Source organism: Stenella coeruleoalba, assembly GCF_951394435.1.
Source record: "Stenella coeruleoalba genome assembly, chromosome: 8".
NCBI classification, from domain to species: domain Eukaryota; kingdom Metazoa; phylum Chordata; class Mammalia; order Artiodactyla; family Delphinidae; genus Stenella; species Stenella coeruleoalba.
The window spans coordinates 78,705,394-78,727,970 of NC_137154.1; the positions used below are offsets into that span (position 1 = coordinate 78,705,394).

Genomic DNA, 22,577 nt, shown 5'->3' on the forward strand with positions numbered 1-22,577 from the left:
TAAATAAATAGATTTACATATGGATTTGGAGAAGAGGAAGATGTGATCTTTAATAATGTGCAGTTCATGGAAATAGAAAGTATAGTTGATTCTCATTATTTGCAGTAGTTCTGTTCTATAAAGTCACTGTGAACACTCAGTTAGCGAATACTGAAGCATTGCTGCTAGGGTCCCGTGAGCCTCTGGTCATGAGATTTTCACCAACTGCTCAACACATAACCTTGTTTTAGGTGCATTTGGTTTGGACACGTTATTTAATATATATTGTTGATGAATTGTCATTGAGCTTAAGGGCAACAGCACTGCAACTCTTGCCTGAATGAAGCTCATCTAACACAAGTATTTTCTCTGTAAGGGACTTCACAGTGTTCTTGTGCTAGGAACACTAGACAGCACTTCACAACCATGCTTGGGGGCCATTTTAAACAGCAAAATCACCAACAAAAGCACAAAAATGTGAAAAACATGGCATTACATAGACTACAGAAAAGACATTTGTTTACAGTAGGTGATAGAAAGTAGTGTTGCTTTGTTCATCCTTAGCTGGGAACATATGCGTTGGGCAACTCACATTTTTCACAGCTCTGTGCATGTCTGCAAATGACCACAAAAACATTGAGAGTATTGTATTGACTTTGGATACATATAAATGTTAACAAGTAGGTGACTTCATAAATCCAGAATCTGTGAATAATGAGGATTGATGCTAATTGTATATTTGTGAAGATAATAAGCCAATGACTTTTATTTTAAAATGTATTTTTTTCCTGAAGCTAATTGTAATTTTGTGGCTATAGATAAATTATTTCATAAGAACAATTAAGATGAAATGCCTGACATACACAAATCATTAGTTTAAAATATTAGTTGTAGTTTTATACTTTGAATAGTAAAATAGATGTTTTTTGAATCTCATACAACCAGAAAGAATAGTGAATTTACTTCCAGCATGGGATTAAGCAGCTAGAGGTTGCGTATTTCATTGGGAAAAATAAAACTATTTTAACTTGCTTATTTTTTCTTCCAGTTTTACTGAGATATAATTGACATACAGCACTGTATAAGTTTAAGGTGTGTAGCATAGAGATTTGAGTTAAATACATCAAGCAATGATTATCACAATAAGTTTAGTGAACATCCATCACCTCATATGGATACAAAATTAAAGGAATAGAAAAAAAGTCTTCTTTTCTTGTGATGAGAACACTTAGGATTTACTCTCTTAACTTTCATATATAACATACAGCAGTGCTAATTATATTTATCATGTTGTATATTACATCCCTACTACTTATTTATCTTTTGGAAGTTGTACCTTTTGACCACCTCATACAATTCCCCTTCCTCCCATCTCCCACCTCTGGTAACTACAAGTCTGATTTATTTTTGTTTGTTTGTTTGTTTGTTTTTGACGTATAATTGACCTACAACAGTATGTTAGTTCCTGTTACACAACATAGTGATTTGGTATTTCTGTACATTTCAAAATGATCACCATGATGAGTCTAGTTACAGTGTGTCACCATAGAAAGATATTGCATAGTTCTTGACTGTATTCCCCACAGTATACATTTGATACCAGTGACTCCTTTATTTTGTAACTGGCAGTTACAAAATAAATCTTAATCTCCCTCACCCATTTCTTTCCTCCCCCACCCCCCTTCCCTCTGGTAAGGGGGGTTCTCTATATCTGTAATTCTGCTTTTTTTTTTTTTTCAAATATTTCTCCTGCACAGTGGGCACAGCAGCTGTTGCTTGGACTTCTTCAGGAACTTGTAGTGGAAGCTGGGCATGGTGGCTGGGCACTGGTGAGCACATGGTGGCCCTACAGCTTGTGCCTCACTCCAACCACAAGCTGGGTTTGGCTCCTGGTGGTGCCAAATCTCTATAACTCTGCTTTTGTTTTATTTGTTCATTTGTTTTGTTTCTTAGATTCCACATATAAGTGAGATTATACAGCATTTGTCTTTCTCAGCCTGACTTATTTAACTTAGCATAATGTCATCTAGGTCCATCCATGTTGTCACAAATGGCAAGATTTCATTCTTTTTTACGGCTGAGTAATATTCCATTATATATATATATATATATATATATATATATATATATATATGTACACACCACACACACACACACACACACACACACACATATATACATATGTGTATATATATATACACCCCACATCTTCTTTATCTATTCATCTGTTGATGGGCACTTAGGTTTCTTCCATATCTTGGCTACTGTAAATAATGCTGCTATGAACATAGAAGAGCATATATCTTTTTTAATTAGTGTTTTTGTTTTTTTAAGATAAATGCCCAGAAGTGTAATTGCTGGATCATATGGTAGTTCTATTTTTAATTTTTTGAGTAATCTGCCTACTGTTTTCCATAGTGGCTGCTTTACTTTACCTTCCCACCAACAGTGCATGACGGTTGCACATCCTCACCAACACTTGTTATTTGTTGCCTTTTTGATAACAGTCATTGACAGTGTGAGGTGGTATCTCATTGTGGTTGATTTGTATTTTGCTGATGATTAGTGATGTTGAGCATTTTTCATGTGCCTGTTGACCATCTGTACGTGTCCTTTGGAGAAATGTTTATTCAGATCCTCTGCCTATTTTTTAATTGGGTTGTTTTTTTTTGACACAGAGTTGTATGAATTCTTTATATATTATAGATATTAACCCCTTATCTGATATATTGTTTGCAAATATCTTCTCCCATTCAGTAGGTGGCCTTTTCATTTTGTTGATAGTTTCCATAGCTGTGCAAAAGCTTTTTAATTTTATGTAGTCCCATCTGTTTATTTTTACTTTTGTTTCCCTTGCCTGAGAAGCCAGATCCAAGAAAATATTACTAAGACCAGTGTCATAGAGCATACTCCCTATGTTTTCTTCTAGAAGTTATGGTTTCAGGTCTTACATTTAAGTCTTTAATCCATTTTGAACTTAATTTTGTGTATGATGGGAGAGAAAAGTCCAGTTTAATTCTTTTGCATGTAGGTCCAGCTTTTCCAACACCATTTACTGAAGAGGCTGTCTTTTCCCCTTTGTATATTCTTGCTTCCTTTGTCATAGATTAATTGCCATAGGTGTGAGTTCATTTCTGGGGTCACTGTTCTTTCCATTGATATATGTATCTGTATTTGTGCTAGTACCATACTGTTTTGATGACTGTAGCTTTGCAGTATAGTTTGAAATCAGGGAGCATGATAACTCCAACTGTGTTCTTTCTCAAGATTGTTTTGGTTATTTGGGTTTTTTTTTTTATGTTTCCAGACAAACTTTAGGATCATTTTTCCTAATTCTGTGAAAAATGCCATTGGTATTTTGTTGGGGATTGCATTGAATCTATGGATTGCCTTGGATAGTATGCTCATTATAACATTATTAATTCTTCCAATCCATGAATGTGGTATATCTTTCCATTTGTTTGTGTTGTCTTCAATTTTTCCATCAATGTTATACTTTTCTGCATACAGTCTTTTTACCTCGTCAGGTAGTTTTATTCCTAGGTATTTTATTCTTTTCGATGTGATTATAAATGGGATTGTTTTTTTAATTTCTCTTTCTGATAGTTTGTTGTTAGTGTATAGACATACAACAGATTTCTGTGTATTAATTTTGTATCCTGAAATTTTACCAAATTCATTGATGAGCTCTAGTAGTTTTTTTGTGGCATCTTGAGGATTTTCTATGTATAGTATCATGTCACCTGCAAACAGTGACAGTTTTGCTTCTTCCTTTCCAATTTGGATTCCTTTTATTTTTTTTCTTATCTGATTGCTGTGGCTAGGACCTCTAATACTGTGTTGAATAAAAGTGGTGAGAGTGGCCATCCTTGTCTTGTTCCTGATGTTAGAGGAGCTGCTTTCAGCTTTTCACCATTGAGTATGATGTTAGCTGTGGGCTTATCATATATGTTATTATGTTGATGTATGTTCCCTCTATATCCACTTTGTTGTTGAGAGTTTTTAATCATAAATGGATGCTGACTTTTATCAAATTTTTTCTGTATCTATTGAGATGGTCATATGATTTTTATTCAGTTTGTTAATGTGGTATATCACATTGATTGATTTTTGGATTTGAATCATCCTTGCATCCCTGTGATAAAACCCACTTGATTGTGGTATATGAACCTTTTAATGTATTGTTGAATTTGGTTTGCTAATATTTTGTTGAGGAATTTTGCATCTATATTCATCAGTGATATTGGCCTGTAATTTTCTTTTTTTTTGTGTGTGTGTGATATCTTTGTCTGGTTCTGATTTTAGGGAGATGCTGGCTTTGGAAAATGAGTATGGAAGCATATCTTCCTCTGCAGTTTTTGGGAATAATTTGAGTATAATAGGTGTTAACCCTTCTCTACATATTTGGTAGAATTCACCAAACCATGTGATTTGAAGCCATCTAGTTCTGGACTTCTGTTTTTTGGAGTTATTTTTTACAATTACTAGTAATGAAATGATTCAATTTCATTACTGGTAATTGGTCTACTCATATTTTCTATTTCTTCCTTGTTCAGTCTTGGGAAACTGTACATTTCTAGGGATTTTGTCCTTTTCTTATAGGTTGTTCATTTTATCGGTGTATAATTTTTCTTAATAATATCTTATGATCCTTTCTATATCTGTGGTGTCAGCTGTAACTTCTTTTTATTGATTTGGGCCCTCTCTCTTATTTTCTTGATGAGTGTGGCAAAGTTTGTCAGTGACGTTTAATTTTTTAAAGAACCAGCTCTTAGTTTCATTGATCTTTTCTATTTTTTCTTTTTTTTTAGTCTCTGTTTCATTTATTTCTGCTCTGATCTTTATGATTTATTGCTTTCTGCTAACTTTTGGTTTTGCTTGTTCTTCTTTTTTCTAGTTCCTTTAGGTGTAAGTTTAAGTTGTTTATTTGAGATTTTTCTTATTTCATGAAGTAGGCTTGTATTGCTATAAACTTGCCTCTTAGAACTGCTTTTGCTGCATCATGTAGATTTTAGATTGTTGTGTTTTTATTTTCATTTTTCTTCAGGTATTTTTTGATTTTTCCTCTGTGATCCATTGATTTTAGCATGTTATTTAGTCTCTACATATTTGTGTGTTTTTTGCAGTTTTTTCCTTCTAGTTGATTTCCAGTCTTAGAGCATTGTGGTCAGAAAAGATGCTTGATATGATTCCACTTTTCTTTAAATTTGCTGCATCTTATTTTTGTGGCCTAGCATGTGATCTGTCCTGGAGATGTGCATTTGAAATAAATGTATATTCTGCATTTGAAATAAATGTATATTCTGCTGCTTGTGGATGGAATGTTCTATATATATATATTAAGTTTATTTCATCTAATGTGTTGTTTAAGGCCATTGTTTCCTTATTGATTTTCTGTCTGGATGATCTGTCCATTGATGTAAGTGGGATGTTAAAGTTCCCTACTATGAACTTATTACTGTCAGTTTCTCCCTTTATGTCTATTAATATTTGCTTTATGTATTAGGTGCTCCTATGTTTGGTGGATATATACTTACATTGTGTTATATCTTCTTAGATTGATCCCTTGATCAGTATGTAATATCCTTCTTTATCATTTGTGAAAGTCTTTTTTTTTTTTTTGACTGTAATTAGGCAAATTTACTTTATTCCAACTCAGATTTTCTTATAGAGATAATTTTCCACATAAATAAGAGTTAAAATCAGTGTTTTAATATTTTTTTAAAATAAAAAGTTAAAAGGGGGCTTCCCTGGTGGTGCAGTGGTTGAGAGTCCGCCTGCCAATGCAGGAGACATGGCTTTGTGCCCTGGTCTGGGAGGATCCCACATGCTGCAGAGCGGCTGGGCCTGTGAGCCATGGCCACTGAGCCTGCGTGTCCAGAGCCTGTGCTCTGCAACGGTAGAGGCCACAACAGTGAGAGGCCGCGTACCGCAAAAAAACCCAAAAAAGTTAAAAGACATCAAGTATTCCTTTTGCAGTGTTTTTATTTGTCCTTGTAGGGACGCTTTTTAGTAATTAATTGGACTATAAGAAAAGCCATACAGAAAGTTTGTACCACAACATCATGTGTGATAGTCTTTAAAGTCTTTTTTTATCTGATGTAAGTGTTGCTTTTTGATTGCCATTTGCATGGAATAGGTTTTCCCATCCCCTTTCAATCTGAGTGTGGCTTTAGATCTGAAGCAGGTCTCTAGCAGGCAACATATATATGGGTTTTGTTTTTGTATCCATTCAGCCAATTTAAAGTAATTATTGATAAGTGTGTACTGATTGTCATTTTGTTAATTGTTTTGGGGTTGTTTTTGTAGTTTGTTTTTGTTCATAGAAATTGTAAAAATTATTTTCTGTGCATCCTTAAGAATACAGAAATGTGCAAAATCAGCAAATGAAACCAGTGACTTGCTGGCTTTTCATTTTCAAATGATTCTGTTCTTTTTTTTTCTTCCTTCCTTCCTTCCTTTCTTTCTTTCTTCTTCTAGTTTTATTGAGATAATTGACATACAGCCCTGTGTAAGTTTAAAGTGTACAGTATAATGATTTGACTCATATACATCATGAAATGATATTCACAGTAAGTTTAGTGAACATCTATTATGTCATATAGATACAAAATTAAAGAAATAGAAACAAAAATTTTTTCTTTATGAGGAGAAATCTCAGCATTTATTCTCTTAAGAACTTTCATATATAACATAAAGCAGTATTAATTATATTTATCATGTTGTACATTATATCTTTGGTACTCATTTATCTTATAACTAGTAGTTTGTTCCTTTTGAGCACCTTCATCCAATTCCCCCTCTCCCCACCCCCACCTCTGTTAACCAGCAATCTGATCTCTTTTTCTATGAGTTTATTTGTTTGTGAGATTTTGAAGTGTAATTGACTTACAAAACTACGTTAGTTCCTGGTGCACAATATAGTGTTTCAATATTTCTTTACATTTCAAAATGATCAGCATGATAACAGTTGATATTTCTAATTTTTCCTTCTCACTTTTCAGGTATTCTTACACCAAGTGATGAGTTCCAGTTTTGGATAGAACAAGCTCATCGTGGAAGTAAACAGATTAGTAAAGAAAGAGCCAGTTATTTTAAAGAATTATTTGAAACAGTTGCAAGAGTACGTGATTCATACATAGTTATATATCAGGTTTTGATAGAAGTACCTTAGCATTCAATTTTTACTAGATTTATCTCTGTTTTAAAATCATTACTTGATGGTTCTGGACAAAATATATTCTTCAGATGTAGCAGGGTTTACTTAAGATACGTATTTAAACTGAGTGCAACTTAGAAGTCCAAACTTTTAAAAAAGTTAAATTCTAATCTCTAGAAAATATTTTTCTCAAAAACATAATTACTTTCCTGCAGGTAGATAGGAAAAAAACAGAAACCTACTACTAACAGAGGTTTATCCTGTGGAGGTAATATGTCCTTTGGAAAAATTGTTTACTTTATTCAAATTAGCATTTTGGAGGAATCTGAAATATAAAAAGTCTTAGTTTGATACTTATTAGATTGATTATTCCTTGGTGTATCTATGGAGAGTTTAAATAAGTGACCATTTTGAGTGTTTTTTACAAAATCTATTCTTTTCAAAATAAATATTTAGTAATTTTTTATTCATTCCCAATATTATTTCTATTTCATTAATATCATTTGAATGAAGTGTTTGAAATGGTTTAAAACTTTTTTCCTAGCAGTGATATACCATGTACTATGTTTGTATTATTGGTAACATTGTGCAACCCAGGAAATGAATCAATAAAGATATGTGAGGTGAAATGGGTAGTGTACATATGGTGTTAAGGCCATTTCCATTAGGTAAATAAAAGAAATGTCCCAAATTTAAAAGAAATTAGGCCAAGGGTAAAAATAAATTTATAGAGTTTATGTAATTCTTATTTTTCCTTCTGGCTTTCATGAAATTTATGTTTGTGAAGGAACTTACAGGGTATTTGCTTAAAGAAGTAATATATCATATGATAAAAGAAGAGGAGAAAATAATATGGCAGATATTAGAGATGTAGCGTTTGAAAAAGTCTGAGAACATTTTGACTATATTGCCCAAGGTACAAATATGATTATGTTTAAAAATGAATGCATTTTGGTTTTAGGAGTTTTATAACTTGGATGGTCTGTCCTTACTGGAAGTGGTTGACTTGGTGGAGACAACTCGGGATGTTGTAGATGATGTGTGGAGACAGACAGAACATGATCATTATCCTGAGTCACGAATGTTACATCTCTTAGATATTATAGGTACTAGTAAAGAAATAAACTTTTGCAATTTTGGAAGCCTGACTTATTTTGTTTTCTGTTTTTTCCTAAAATGTTCCTGAATACAGTAATTGTTGCTTAAAGTAACTCTTAGAGCAAATCATATAGGATTATTTAAGTAGATATTTGTACATAGTTGGTTAATTTAAATCATAGTGTCAGATTCTTTGACTATAATATAACTAAATTAACATAGATTTTTCGTCCCTATCTATGTATTAATTTAGACTTTACTTTGTAATGAACTGGAAAGTTTAATATACATTGGGTTATCTGTTGACATTAAAAATACGTATACTTTTTGACCCAGAATATACCTTTCTCATTGTTATCCTAAGAAAATGTTAGACAAGTACATAAATGTGTATGTAAAAGGATATTTATTACAGCATTGTTTGTAAAATGAGACTAGGAACAAATAGCAATTGAGAATTGGTTATGTAATGCTATGTCCATACTGTGGGCTCTGCAGCCTTTAAAAAAAATGTGTATATATTTCTATACTTCAAAGAAATGTGTGATATATTGAAAGATGCAGAAATACAAATATGTGTGTGTATGTGTGTTTTTAAAAAATATTTGTTATTAACAGTGCCCGTCTAAAGATGTGGATGTGGTATTTCATAGATCCTTGGTTTGCTAATTTGTGTATTATTTTAATTTTGTAAAAAGCATATGTTTCATAATTATTTGGTAAAAAGATATGTTCATTAAAAAGTTTGTTTTACGTGTTATTAGGTGGCTCCTTTGGAAGATTTGTTCAGAAAAAGTTGGGAACTTTGAACCTATGGGAAGATCCTTATTATCTTGTGAAGGAAAATATGAAAGCTGGGATTTCAATTTGTGAACAGTGGGTTATTGCCTGTAGTCATCTAACAGGTCAGGTGTGGCAGCGCTATGTACCTCATCTGTGGAAAAATGAAAAATATTTTCCTGAAACACTTGACAAACTTGGCAAACGCCTTGAAGAGGTATATTTGATTATTTGGATCTTTGTTTTAAGTGTGAAGTAGGTCCTCACTTGTTTGAGAATGTGTTTTATAATTAATAAGACCTACACATCTGATAGAACTTGTTTAAACTTTTGGGAGAGAATAAGAGGTAAAATTCATATGAGATGACTTATGAAGTTGTGTGGTATAGTACCAGGTGCCCAGTGGGTACTAAGTGCTGGTTTCCACTTCCTTTCTTTTTTTTTGGTTTGTGGCTATTCAGTTTGTAAGTTGTGAACTTTTATTTTGTTCTTCTTTGTTGTAAAAAGACAGTCAACCCACTTGTCTAGGTATGGAAGCTCTCAGACTTTCTCTTGGCTATTGAAATTTTTACAAGCGGAGACAGCTTTTCAGGGAGTACTCAGTGGAAATATTTGAAACAGCTGTTTAATTTATATAAGTTATGAGTTTCAGTATAGAACTTAGATGTTTAGCTTGAAGGGGCAGGCAAAATGAGAATATGTGAAGATTGCAGAGTGACTTTTTCCCTTTGGGCTTAAGGGAACCATTTTTCTTGGGGATTTTTTGTTGTTGTATTTTTTTTTTTTTTTTTTTTTTTGGCCATGCTGTCCAGTTTGGGGTATCTTAGTTCCCAGACTAGGGACTGAACCTAGGCCCAGGCAGTGAAACCACTGGACCAACAGGGAATTCCTGTTGTTGTGTTTTTAAACCTTTTCATTATGAGAAATTTCAAACATACACAAAAGTAACATAGTATAGTGGATGTCAGTGTATCCATCACTCAGTTTCAGCAGCCACTGACAATGTTCAGTTCCTGTTCCATCTTTGTCTCCCCTGCTTTCCGTTTTTTTGCTGGAGTATTTTTAAAGCCAATCCAAGAAATCTTATACTTTTACTCTTAAAACACAATCATAATACCAATATCACCCCCAACAAAATGACAATAATTTCTTAATATCATTATGTATCTAATCAATATTCAAGTTTCCTGATTGTCTCAGAAATTTTTTTAGTTACTAAATGTTGGTTTACTTGAACCAGGTTGCTTCACAGGCAGTACTATATAGTTCTTATACATTAGAGGAGGCAGGTAATGTCTGGTTTTCCCACTTTCATGAGTTAAGTTTGATCTGTGGGTTCATGTATGATTAGCCTGATCCATCTGTTATAACGTTCTTCATCAGCTTTTTCTGAATGATTTATCATGAGGAGTTGGAAAATGATGATTTTCTAATTCTGTTGTTCTTTCTGCATTTATTAAGTGATGTTGGAAGAACTTGTCTTCATCAGTTTTTTAGCGACCCTGAAACATAGTTTGTATAGGAATGGTAGTATAGACAATTAGTTTTTATTTATCATTTTAGTACAATGAACAATAAGTTAGTATCAGTAAGTTCCATAGGCAATCAATGAAATGCTTTTTTAATAGTATCATTATGAACCTATGATTTTTTATATTTTATGAGTTTCAACCCAATGTAGTTTTTATCATAGTTATTATTACTATATTCAAATTGTCCCATCGTTGGACAGTGAGTACCCCTTTACACTGGCTCTGTGTCATTTTTGACATGCATCCAGTATTTCTTTGATAACTTCCTTACATTCTGGCCCCTCAAAATGTACTGGCCCATCTACATTTTCTGTTTCATACCTGGAATTAGTCATTTCTCCAAAGGTCCTTGTCCTTATCAGTGGAAAATGGTATTTAGCAACAACAATCTGGTTGAGGAAGTGGTAAATGTTATTTAATTATCAATGCTTTTAGGCTGTCTCAGTAGACAGCATTGTTAAATTGGTACTTTTGTTTTTATCAAGAGAAAAATAAATCATAAGTTTGTTCTGATATTTTCAACTCAAATGGAAGATTATAGCATTTTTACTTAGCCTTTTTGATTACCTTTTGATGGTTGGTAGAAATTTTAAATACAAAATGAAATAAATTGTTTTCCAGCTGTTAATAGATTATACATAATGGAGTTGTTAACATTGTTTCATTATTAGAAGTGCAATTTAAGGCAGAATAATGGAAATCAGAAATTTTTACTATAGTAAGGAGAAACTCTAAAACTTTACCTAAATGAGCTTTAAACATAGTTTAAAAATACTTAGATTTTATATATGTTAACTAGATTTGAGCACACTGATTGATAATAGTGTGATGATACAGTATGTCTTTGAGTATCACTTTGATTATTGATGAGTAGTAATTACCAAGATTACAGTTCAGATTTGTTGTTCATTTCAGAGAATCTAGGTTAAAGAAATTCTTGCCCAATATCTTTAGATTTTAGACTATTTGTGCTGATGTATTGATTTAAATAAATTTGTTGTTTTAATATTTTATGTTTTAGGTCTTGGCTCTTAGAACAATTCGTGAGAAACTTCTCTATTTTTCACCTGCCAGTGATGAGAAAATCATATGCTTGGCTCGAGTATTTGAACCTTTTACTGGCCTGAATCCTGTGCAATATAATCCATATACTGAGGTTGATTATATGTGTTTGTCTATATAATTTCCTGTTTGTGTTGTTCTTTTTAAAGGCCGATTTTAAAAATATTAAAGTCTAACAATGTTGTTAATTTGTTTAGCCTTTATGGAAAGCTGCAGTGTCTCAATATGAAAAAATTATTGCGCCTGTGGAACAAAAAATAGCAGGAAAATTAAAAAATTATATTTCAGAAATTCAGGATAGTCCACAGCAGGTAAAATATTGAAATATTTAACTTCTAATATTTCCCTTAAGCTATTTGAGGAGATACTCCTGTTTTTACCTAGTCGATTCACTTGGGATGAACATATACTTATTTGTTTCATATTAGCTTCTTCAAGCATTTCTGAAATATAAAGAGTTGGTGAAGCGTCCAACCATAAGCAAAGAATTGATGCTAGAAAGAGAAACTTTATTGGCGAGACTTATGGACTCAGTTAAAGGTAAAAGTGTATCAGAGATTATAGTGTTTGCTTGAAAAAATATTTTTGTAGATTGCTTTTTCCTTTGTTTTATACCACTTAGGTTTAAGATATTATATTTTATGACATCTGTATGTTGAAGGTTAATTTACTATTTCTGTAATAAATGACAGGTTTCTTGAATTAACTGGTTATTTTCTTTCTCTCACTTGATGTGTGGTGAGGTCCCTAAGGGTAAAGGACCAACTGTTACTATTTTTCTATTCACAATATTTGACATAGTGTTTGGTACATGGAAGGCATTTAGGAAATCTTTTCTGAATGTGTGTAATCATTTATTTGATTTAAATTTTATAGACTTTCGATTAGATTTTGAAAACCGATGCCGTGGAATTCCTGGTGATGCATCTGGACCACTTTCTGGCAAAAACCTTTCAGAAGTTGTCAATAATATAGTTTGGGTTCGTCAGTTGGAAATGAAGGTATTAGTTTTAATAAATGTTGAAGAATACTAATTGTAAAATGTGCTAAATTAATGTAGAAGACACTCTAGAACTGTAGTGAAAACATTAAGAAGACATTCTCTGTTTTCCTTGCATTTTCATCTAATTTTCATGTGAAAATGTAGAACTCTGAAAAAGTGAAAAATATATAAATTTCAAAGGATTTTTTAATTCTTTGAAGTGTATCTGTAGAATTTTGGTATGTACAAAGTCTATCTGCAAGTATGTTTATGTAAATACATCATCCTACGTTGAAAGGAAGTTAACAGAATGGTGAAAGGTAATTATGGTATTGCCTAAGGTTGTGGCAGCAATTTATAGAATTAAAGGACTATTATTTTAATATTATCAAAGTTGATCTAAGAATCTTATGTGCTTACTAATTAGTATGTGGTACACTATCTTGCATTTGACTCATGTAATAAATATTAATTGGTTTTAATGTATGATTAAGAGCAAGCAAATATAGAGTGTTATAAAGGCTAGCATGTTTGAGAGTTCTATTTATTCAAGTTTATATTTTGATTTTTTTCTGTAATATTCTGCCTAACTTTGTTAGTCAGCTTTCCAAGTTGCGACAATCTTCTTCGTATACTTGTGGAGGAAAGGCATTTCTCTTTAATTGGCATCCAAATTGGCCTAATTATTGTTTGAGCTGTTAACCACAGCATTTAATAAAGGGCTCAAATTATTGCATAACATATTTAGGAGTATTGCTGAATTCTTGGAGTTTCACCTGAATTTCCCTTATTGTACCCTTCAAATTATGCCTTGTATGTGTTATCTTCTGTGTTTTGCTATTCTGAGGTTGTATAATTCAGAAGTAAAGCAGGGGTTGATATTCTTAAATTCACTGGCAAAGCTTCTATTTTACTGTTTACAGATGAATGGGAAAATAATTTCTGAATCACAGAACAGAGAAGAGAGCTGATTTTATGCTAATTTTGTTAGAATTTAAATAATAAATATTCTTGTAATTTGGCTTTTTAAGGCAGATGATACTATCAAGATTGCAGAGGCTCTTTTATCTGACTTGTCAGGATTTCGATCTTTCCATCGAAGTGCTGAAGATCTCTTAGACCAGTTTAAACTATATGAACAAGAACAATTTGATGATTGGTCCAGGGATATTCAATCTGGCTTGTCTGATTCCAAATCCGGTTTGTGGTAAGTATAAGTATACTAAACAGTGAAATCTACACAAGAATCTTTTTTCTTGTGTTATTAATCCAAATGACAAGGTGTAATTAATCTTCTCTACTCCTCTCTCCTTTCTCCAAACTTGCTGATGCTTTTAGAATTTTTTTTTTTGTTTAGGTTTTTTTTTTTTTTTTTTGAGGTACGCGGGCCTTTCACCGTTGTGGCCTCTCCCACTGCGGAGCACAGGCCCCGGACGCGCAGGCTCAGCGGCCATGGCCCATGGGCCCAGCTGCCCCACGGCATGTGGGATCCTCCCGGACTGGGGCACGAACCGACGTCCCCTGCATCGGCAGGTGGACTCTCAACCACTGCGCCACCTGGGAAGCCCTTGTTTAGGTTTTTGTTTTTGCGGTATGCAGGCCTCTCACTGTTGTGGCTTCTGCATTGGCAGGTGGACTCTCAACCACTGTGCCACCAGGGAAGCCAATTTAGGTTTTGATGATCAACTTTTAAGTCATTAAGGTTGGAAACTTTGACTGCCTTCCTTTGGCTTCTCATATCTATTCCCCAGAACTGCAGATTCTTATTTTGGAATTAGGCTTTCATGCTCCCATGTTTTTTTGTTACTGGTATACGTATGTTTTCCTACCTTTTTACATTAATATTATATACCCCCCGTACATATTGTAAACTAAAATTTTGTTATTTTTAAGCTCCTTGAGATGAAGAATATTTCTTCATGTTGTCCAACATAATAAGGATTTGGTAAATATTTATTAAGCTATATTGAATGTAATTTAATAGGTTAACCTAATTATTCCAATGGGTATTTAAAATGAATGGCCTAGAAAAACCATTGTTTATTTGTTCAGGTCAACTTTCCCCATTATATTATTGTCTGTAGTTTTAGAAACTTGCCATGTTTTAGTTTTTAGAAACTTGTTACTTTTTAAAAGTAACTTTGGCCATAATATGAAATTCTGTTTGTTTTCCCTATACTGCTGCAATGAATAATTAGGCCAAAAGTGGTAGCTTCCTAAACTGAATGAATAATTTTTTTTCTTTTATCTTGCATTTTGGTTTTGGAAGAAGAATGAAAGAACCAAAGGTGATAAGGCATAATGATTATAACTTTATGTCATTTAACTCTTTCCCTTTCTACCCTGAACCTAAAATACTAGAGATGATCCACCGCCCCCCCGCCCCCCCCCCCGCAAAAAAGTAAAGAGTTCTATAGTCAATTAATTTTGGAGAATTGGCACGTTTATCACTATGGCTCTGGTGGAGATCCACTGTGTAAGACAGAGTACCGAAAGGACTGAGATCTGCAGTCAAAAAAGCTGTTTAACTTTATTCAACCTATTTTTTTCTCATTTGGTGATGAAACTTCTGACTCTCACTTTTTTTGGGGTAAAACCCATCATTGTTGCATAGAATCAAGAGTGTTTTGGAACACATTTCAGGATATGCTGGTATGTAGAAACTAATTGTGAATATTGGTTTCAAATAAAGGCAAAAAGTGTCACTGTTACAATTTTCTGATAGGCTTTATGTTCTTATAGGACAGTTTGGGCTAAATTATTATTTTAAGACATTTTAAAGTATCTGCTTTTTATTATGCTTTGTTTTATGCATTATTAAGTAGGCTGAATAGATTTCTTCTTTGCTTTTCAGTAACTTACTTTCTAAAACCTGCAAGTTCTCCTAATTGTGAAAGTGATTTGAAAGAAAGCATTATATAATATACATGATCTTGAAAGAAGGGTCATGAAAACATAATACTTTTAATTTCCCACAGCATTTTCACAGTCCATGGAGACTTGAGTGCCCCAATGTAAAATTTGGTATTGTGGCTTTTAGAAGAAACACAAAGAAAAGACAGTCTTTACATAGTGAAAGGAAGAGTAGACGAATGAAACATTTGAATATCTCTACTCCTAGTATTTTGATGTTATTTATTATTGATCCTTTAATGGGAGTATTAAAGAACCAAGTAGGCTGACTAAAAATCTAAGATACCTTTTAGAAAATGAATAAAAGCCTTTTCTCTTTATGATGGATTTGATGTCTATTTTGAGTCTTAGCTGAAGGTTAAGAGATTGATTTTTCTGACTTCAAAAGCTGCTTGGTTGAAATATCGATATGATGGTATATTTTGGATATTGTAGTTTGCTATCAAGGTCTGAATTGTGAAATACTGTGTGAAAAAAATATAACTTGAAAACTATAATTAAAATCTTATTTTTACTTTCAGTTAATAGTTTTTACAACTTCTCTGTAAGTATAAAATTATGTTTTTCGTCAAAAGAGTGAGAACATGAAATTTAAAAAGTTATTTATTTTGTATTGTAGTATTGAGGCTAATAGTCACATTATGGAGTTGGATCCTAATGATGGATCATTAAAAGTGCATTATTCAGATCGGTTGGTGATTCTTCAGAGAGAAGTTCGTCAGCTTTCTGCACTTGGCTTTGTTATTCCTGCAAAAATACAGCAAGTTGCAAACATTGCACAGAAATTCTGCAAGCAAGCAATTATTCTGAAACAAGTAAGAAATGATATTTTTGAAAACATGGCTATTCTGAGTTCATTACATTAGAGTATTTTAAGGGCTTTGCTTTCTGCTTTTGATTTTGTTAGGCTACTAGAATAGCACAATTAAGTCTTGTGAAGTTACGGTTTGCTAAATGACTGCATTACAAAATTTACTTTGTAATCCCCTATATGGGACTTTTATTGATTTGAGGGATTACTGTTACTGCTTTTCATTCTAAAGTCATTTAGAAAAATAGAATATTATTTTCTCTTTTATTCTTCTTTTATGTTACTAGATCTTAAAGGGCTTTCTAATTAAGGGCCTCTGTCTGCCTTCTAGGGGCATATTCTTAGAAAATTACTGAGCTGATGGACTGGTCTTTGTTTGTGTTCATTTCCTTGGTCTACCTGAAGCACACTGCCATCAAATCATTTACCTGTTTAAAACCATTTTTCTTTTCTTACATCTTTATTAGAGTATAATTGCTTTACAATGGTGTGTTAGTTTCTGCTTTACAACAAAGTGAATCAGTTATACATATGCTCCCATATCTCTTCCCTCTTGCGTCTCCCTCCCTCCCACCCTCCCTATCCCACCCCTCTAGGTGGTCACAAAGCACAGAGATGATCTGCCTGTGCTATGCAGCTGCTTCCCACTAGCTACCTATTTTACGTTTGGTAGTGTATATATGTCCATGCCACTCTCTCATTTTGTCACAGCTTACCCTTCCCCCTCCCCATATCCTCAAGTCCATTCTCTAGTAGGTCTGTGTCTTTATTCCTGTCTTACCCCTAGATTCTTCATGACATTTTCTTTTTTCTAAAATTCCATATATATGTGTTAGCATACGGTATTTGTCTTTCTCTTTCTGACTTACTTCGCTCTGTATGACAGACTTTAGGTCCATCCACCTCTTTACAAATAGCTCAATTTCGTTTCTTTTTATGGCTGAGTAATATTCCATTGTATATATGTGCCACATCTTCTTTATCCATTCATCCGATGATGGACACTTAAGTTGTTTCCACCTCCAGGCTATTGTAAATAGAGCTACAATGAACATTTTGGTACATGACTCTTTTTGAATTATGGTTTTCTCAGGGTATATGCCCAGTAGTGGGATTGCTGGGTCATATGGTAGTTCTATTTGTAGTTTTTTAAGGAACCTCCATACTGTTCTCCATAGTGCCTGTACCAATACACATTCCCACCAGCAGTGCAAGAGTGTTCCCTTTTCTCCACACCCTCTCCAGCATTTATTCTTTCTAGATTTTTTGATGATGGCCATTCTGACTGGTGTGAGATGATATCTCATTGTAGTTTTGATTTGCATTTCTCTAATGATTAATGATGTTGAGCATTCTTTCATGTTTGTTGGCAGTCTGTATATCTTCTTTGGAGAAATGTCTATTTAGGTCTTCAGCCCATTTTTGAATTGGGTTGTTTGTTTTTTTGTTATTGAGCTGCATGAGCTGCTTGTAAATTTTGGAGATTAATCCTTTGTCAGTTGCTTCATTTGCAAATATTTTCTCCATTCTGAGGGTTGTCTTTTGGTCTTGTTTATGGTTTCCTTTGCTGTGCAAAAGCTTTGAAGTTTCATTCGGTCCCATTTGTTTATTTTTGTTTTTATTTCCATTTCTCTAGGAGATGGGTCAAAAAGGATATTGCTGTGATTTATGTCATAGAGTGTTCTGCCTATGTTTTCCTCTAAGAGTTTGATAGTTTCTGGCCTTACATTTAGGTCTTTAATCCATTTTGAGTTTATTTTTGTGTATGGTGTTAGGGAGTGATCTAATCTCAAACTTTTACATGTACCTGTCCAGTTTTCCCAGCACCACTTATTGAAGAGGCTGTCCTTTCTCCACTGTACATTCCTGCCTCCTTTATCAAAGATAAGGTGACCATATGTGCATGGGTTTATCTCTGTGCTTTCAATCCTGTTCCATTGATCTATCTTTCTGTTTCTGTGCCAGTACATACTGTCTTGATTACTGTAGCTTTGTAGTATAGTCTGAAGTCAGGGAGCCTGATTCCTCCAGCCCCGTGTTTCGTTCTCAAGATTGCTTTGGCTATTCGGGGTCTTTTGTGTTTCCATACAAATTGTGAAATTTTTTGTTCTAGTTCTGTGAAAAATACCATTGGTAATTTGATAGGGATTGCATTGAATCTGTAGATTGCTTTGGGTAGTAGAGTCATTTTCACAATGTTGATTCTTCTAATCCAAGAACATGGTATATCTCTCCATCTATTTGTATCATCTTTAATTTCTTTCATCAGTGTTTTATAATTTTCTGCATACAGGTCTTTTGTCTCCGTAGGTAGGTTTATTCCTAGATATTTTATTCTTTTTGTTGCAATGGTAAATGGGAGTGTTTTCTTGATTTCACTTTCAGATTTTTCATCATTAGTGTATAGGAATGCCAGAGATTTCTGTGCATTAATTTTGTATCCTGCTACTTTACCAAATTCATTGATTAGCTCTAGTACTTTTCTGGTAGCATGTTTAGGATTCTCTATGTATAGTATCATGTCATCTGCAAACAGTGACAACTTTACTTCTTATTTTCCGGTTTGGATTCATTTCCTTTTTTTCACTGATTGCTGTGGCTAAAACTTTCAAAACTATGTTCAGTAAGAGTGGTGAGAGTGGGCAACCTTGTCTTGTTCCTGATCTTAGTGGAAATGCTTTCAGTTTTTCACCATTGACGATGATGTTGGCTGTGGGCTTGTCATATATGGCCTTTATTATGTTGAGGAAAGTTCCCTCTATGCCTACTTTCTGCAGGGTTTTTATCATAAATGGGTGTTGAATTTTGTCAAAAGCTTTCTCTGCATCTGTTGAGATGAACATATGGTTTTTCTCCTTCAATTTGTTAATATGGTGTATCACGTTGATTGATTTGAGAATATTGAAGAATCCTTACATTCCTGGAATAAACCCCACTTGGTCATGGTGTATGATCCTTTTAATGGGCTGTTGGATTCTGTTTGCTAGTATTTTGTTGAGGATTTTTGCATCTATGTTCATCAGTGATATTGACCTGTAATTTTCTCTCTTTGTGACATCCTTGTCTGGTTTTTGTATCAGGGTGATGGTGGCCTCATAGAATGAGTTTGGGACTGTTCCTCTCTCTGCTGTATTTTGGAAGAGTTTGAGACGGATAGGTGTTAGCTCTTCTCTAAATGTTTGATAGAATTCGCCTGTGAAGCCGTCTGGTCCTAGGCTTTTGTTTGTTGGAAGATTTTTAATCACAGTTTCAATTTCAGTGCTTGTGATTGGTCTGTTCATATTTTCTATTTCTTCCTGAGTCACTCTTGGCAGGTTGTGCATTTCTAAGAATTTGTCCATTTCTTCCAGGTTGTCCACTTTATTGGCGTAGAGTTGCTTGTAGTAATCTCTCATGATGTTTTGTATTTCTGCAGTGTCAGTTGAAACTTCTCCTTTTGCATTTCTAATTCTATTGATTTGAGTCTTCTCCCTTTTTTTCTTGATGAGTCTGGCTAATGGTTTATCTGTTTTGTTTATCTTCTCAAAGAACCAACTTTTAGTTTTATTGATCTTTGCTGTTGTTTCCTTCATTTCTTTTTCATTTATTTCTGATCTGATCTTTATGATTTCTTTCCTTCTGCTAACTTTGGGTTTTTTTTTGTTCTTCTTTCTCTAATTGCTTTAGGTGCAAGGTTAGGTTATTTATTTGAGATGTTTCCTGTTTCTTAAGGTAGGGTTGTATTGCTGTAAACTTCCCTTTTAGAACTGCTTTTGCTGTATCCCATAGGTTTTGGGTCGTCATGTCTCCATTGTCATTTGTTTCTAGGTATCTTTTTATTTCCTCTTTGATTTCTTCAGTGATCACTTCGTTATTAAGTAGTGTATTGTTTAACCTCCATGTGTTTGTATTTTTTACAGATCTTTTCCTGTAATTAATATCTGGTCTCATAGCGTTGTGGTCGGAAACGATACTTGATACAATTTCAATTTTCTTAAATTTACCAAGGCTTGAGTTGTGTCCCAAGATATGGTCTATCCTGGAGAATGTTCCATGAGCACTTGAGAAAAATGTGTATTCTGTTGTTTTTGGATGGAATGTCCTATAAATATCAATTAAGTCCATCTTGTTTAATGTATCATTTAAAGCTTGTGTTTCCTTATTTATTTTCATTTTGGATGATCTCTCCATTGGTGAAAGTGGGGTGTTAAAGTCCCCTACTATGAATGTGTTACTGTCGATTTCCCCTTTTATGGCTGTTAGTATTTGCCTTATGTATTGAGGTGCTCCTATGTTGGGTGCATAAATATTTACAATTGTTATATCTTCTTCTTGGATCGATCCCTTGATCATTATGTAGTGTCCTTCTTTGTCTCTTCTAATGGTCTTTATTTTCAAGTCTATTTTGTTTGATATGAGAATTACTACTCCAGCTTTCTTTTGGTTTCCATTTGCATGGAATATGTTTTTCCATCCCCGCACTTTCAGTCTGTATGTGTCTCTAGGTCTGAAGTGGGTGTCTTGTAGACAGCATATATGTGGGTCTTGTTTTTGTTTCCCTTCAGCCAATCTTTTGGTGGGAGCATTTAGTCCATTTACATTTAAAGTAATTATCGATATGTATGTTCCTATTCCCATTTTCTTAATTGTTTTGGGTTCGTTATTGTAGGTCTTTTCCTTCTCTTGTGTTTCTTGCCTAGAGAAGTTCCTTTAGCATTTGTTGTAAAGCTGGTTTGGTGGTGCGGAACTCTCTCAGCTTTTGCTTGTCTGTAAGGTTTTAATTTTTCCATCAAATCTGAATGAGATCCTTGCTGGGTAGAGTAATCTTGGTTGCAGGTTTTTCTCATTCATCACTTTAAATATGTCCTGCCAGTCCCTTCTGGCTTGCAGAGTTTCTGCTGAAAAATCAGCTGTTAACCTTATGGGGATTCCCTTGTGTGTTATTTGTTGTTTTTCCCTTGCTGCTTTTAATATGTTTTCTTTGTATTTAATTTTTGACAGTTTGATTAATATGTGTCTTGGCGTGTTTCTCCTTGGATTTACCCTGTATGGGACTCTCTGCTTCCTGGACTTGATTAACTATTTTCTTTCCCATATTAGGGAAGTTTTCAACTATAATCTCTTCAAATATTTTCTCAGTCCCTTTCTTTTTCTCTTCTTCTTCTGGAACCCCTGTAATTCGAATGTTGGTGCGTTTAATGTTGTCCCAGAAGTCTCTGAGACTGTCCTTAGTTCTTTTCATTCTTTTTTCTTTATTCTGCTCTGCAGTAGTTATTTCCACTATTTTATCTTCCAGGTCACTTATCCGTTCTTCTGCATCAGTTATTCTGCTATTGATCCCATCTAGAGTATTTTTAATTTCATTTATTGTGTTGTTCATCGTTGCTTGTTTCATCTCTAGTTCTTCTAGGTCCTTGTTAAATGTTTCTTGCATTTTGTCTATTCTATTTCCAGGATTTTGGATCATCTTTACTATCTTTATTCTGAACTACTTTTTCAGGTAGACTGCCAATTTCCTCCTCATTTGTTAGGTCTGGTGGGTTTTTATCTTGCTCCTTCATCTGCTGTGTGTTTTTCTGTCTTCTCATTTTGCTTATCTTACTGTGTTTGGGGTCTCCTTTTTGCAGCCTGCAGGTTTGTGGTTCCCGTTGTTTTTGGTGTCTGTCCCCAGTGGCTAAAGTTGGTTCACACTGGGTTGTGTAGTCTTCCTGGTGGAGGGGACTAGTGCCTGTGTTCTGGTGGATGAGGCTGGATCTTGTCTTTCTGGTGGGAAAGTCCACGTCTGTTGGTGTGTTTTGGGGTGTCTGTGGACTTATGATTTTAGGCAGCTTCTCTGCTAATGGGTGTGGTTGTGTTCCTGTCTTGCTAGTTGTTTGGCATAGGGTGTCCAGCACTGTAGCCTGCTGGTCGTTGAGTGAAGCTGGGTGCTGGTGTTGAGATGGAGATCTCTGGGAGATTTTCGCTGTTTCATATTATGTGGAGCTGGGAGGTCTCTTGTGGACCAGTGTCCTGAAGTTGGCTTTCCCACCTCAGAGGAACAGCACTGACTCCTGGCTGTAGCACCAAGAGCCTTTCATCCACATGGCTCAGAATAAAAGGGAGAAAAAGTAGAAAGAAAGAAAGAACGAAAGAAAGGAAAGAAAGAAAGGAGGGAGGGAGGGAGGAAGGAAGGCGGGAGGGAAGGAAGGAACGAAAGAAATAAAGAAGATAAAATAAAATAAAGTAAGGTAAAATAAAATAAAGTTATTAGAATAAAAAATAATTATTAAGAAAAAAAATTTT

The 22,577-nt window shown here is 34.1% G+C and overlaps 1 protein-coding gene across 7 annotated transcripts in view; it reads left to right on the forward strand.

Annotated features, from left to right (window-relative positions):
• The window catches only part of DYNC2H1 (dynein cytoplasmic 2 heavy chain 1), a 376,702-nt gene that overhangs the window by 6,035 nt on the left and 348,090 nt on the right, over nt 1-22,577 (forward strand). For all 7 annotated transcript variants that reach the window (XR_013829425.1, XM_079929106.1, XM_079929107.1 and 4 more), the window contains exons 4-12: nt 6,984-7,102; nt 8,100-8,244; nt 9,001-9,233; nt 11,570-11,704; nt 11,808-11,921; nt 12,039-12,150; nt 12,487-12,611; nt 13,624-13,799; nt 16,125-16,320. Coding sequence is in view for 6 of the 7 variants with exons in the window: in XM_079929106.1 (XP_079785232.1) it covers nt 6,984-7,102; nt 8,100-8,244; nt 9,001-9,233; nt 11,570-11,704; nt 11,808-11,921; nt 12,039-12,150; nt 12,487-12,611; nt 13,624-13,799; nt 16,125-16,320 (1,355 nt within the window). In the remaining variant the exon portion in view is untranslated. The remainder of the gene's footprint in view (nt 1-6,983; nt 7,103-8,099; nt 8,245-9,000; nt 9,234-11,569; nt 11,705-11,807; nt 11,922-12,038; nt 12,151-12,486; nt 12,612-13,623; nt 13,800-16,124; nt 16,321-22,577) is intronic.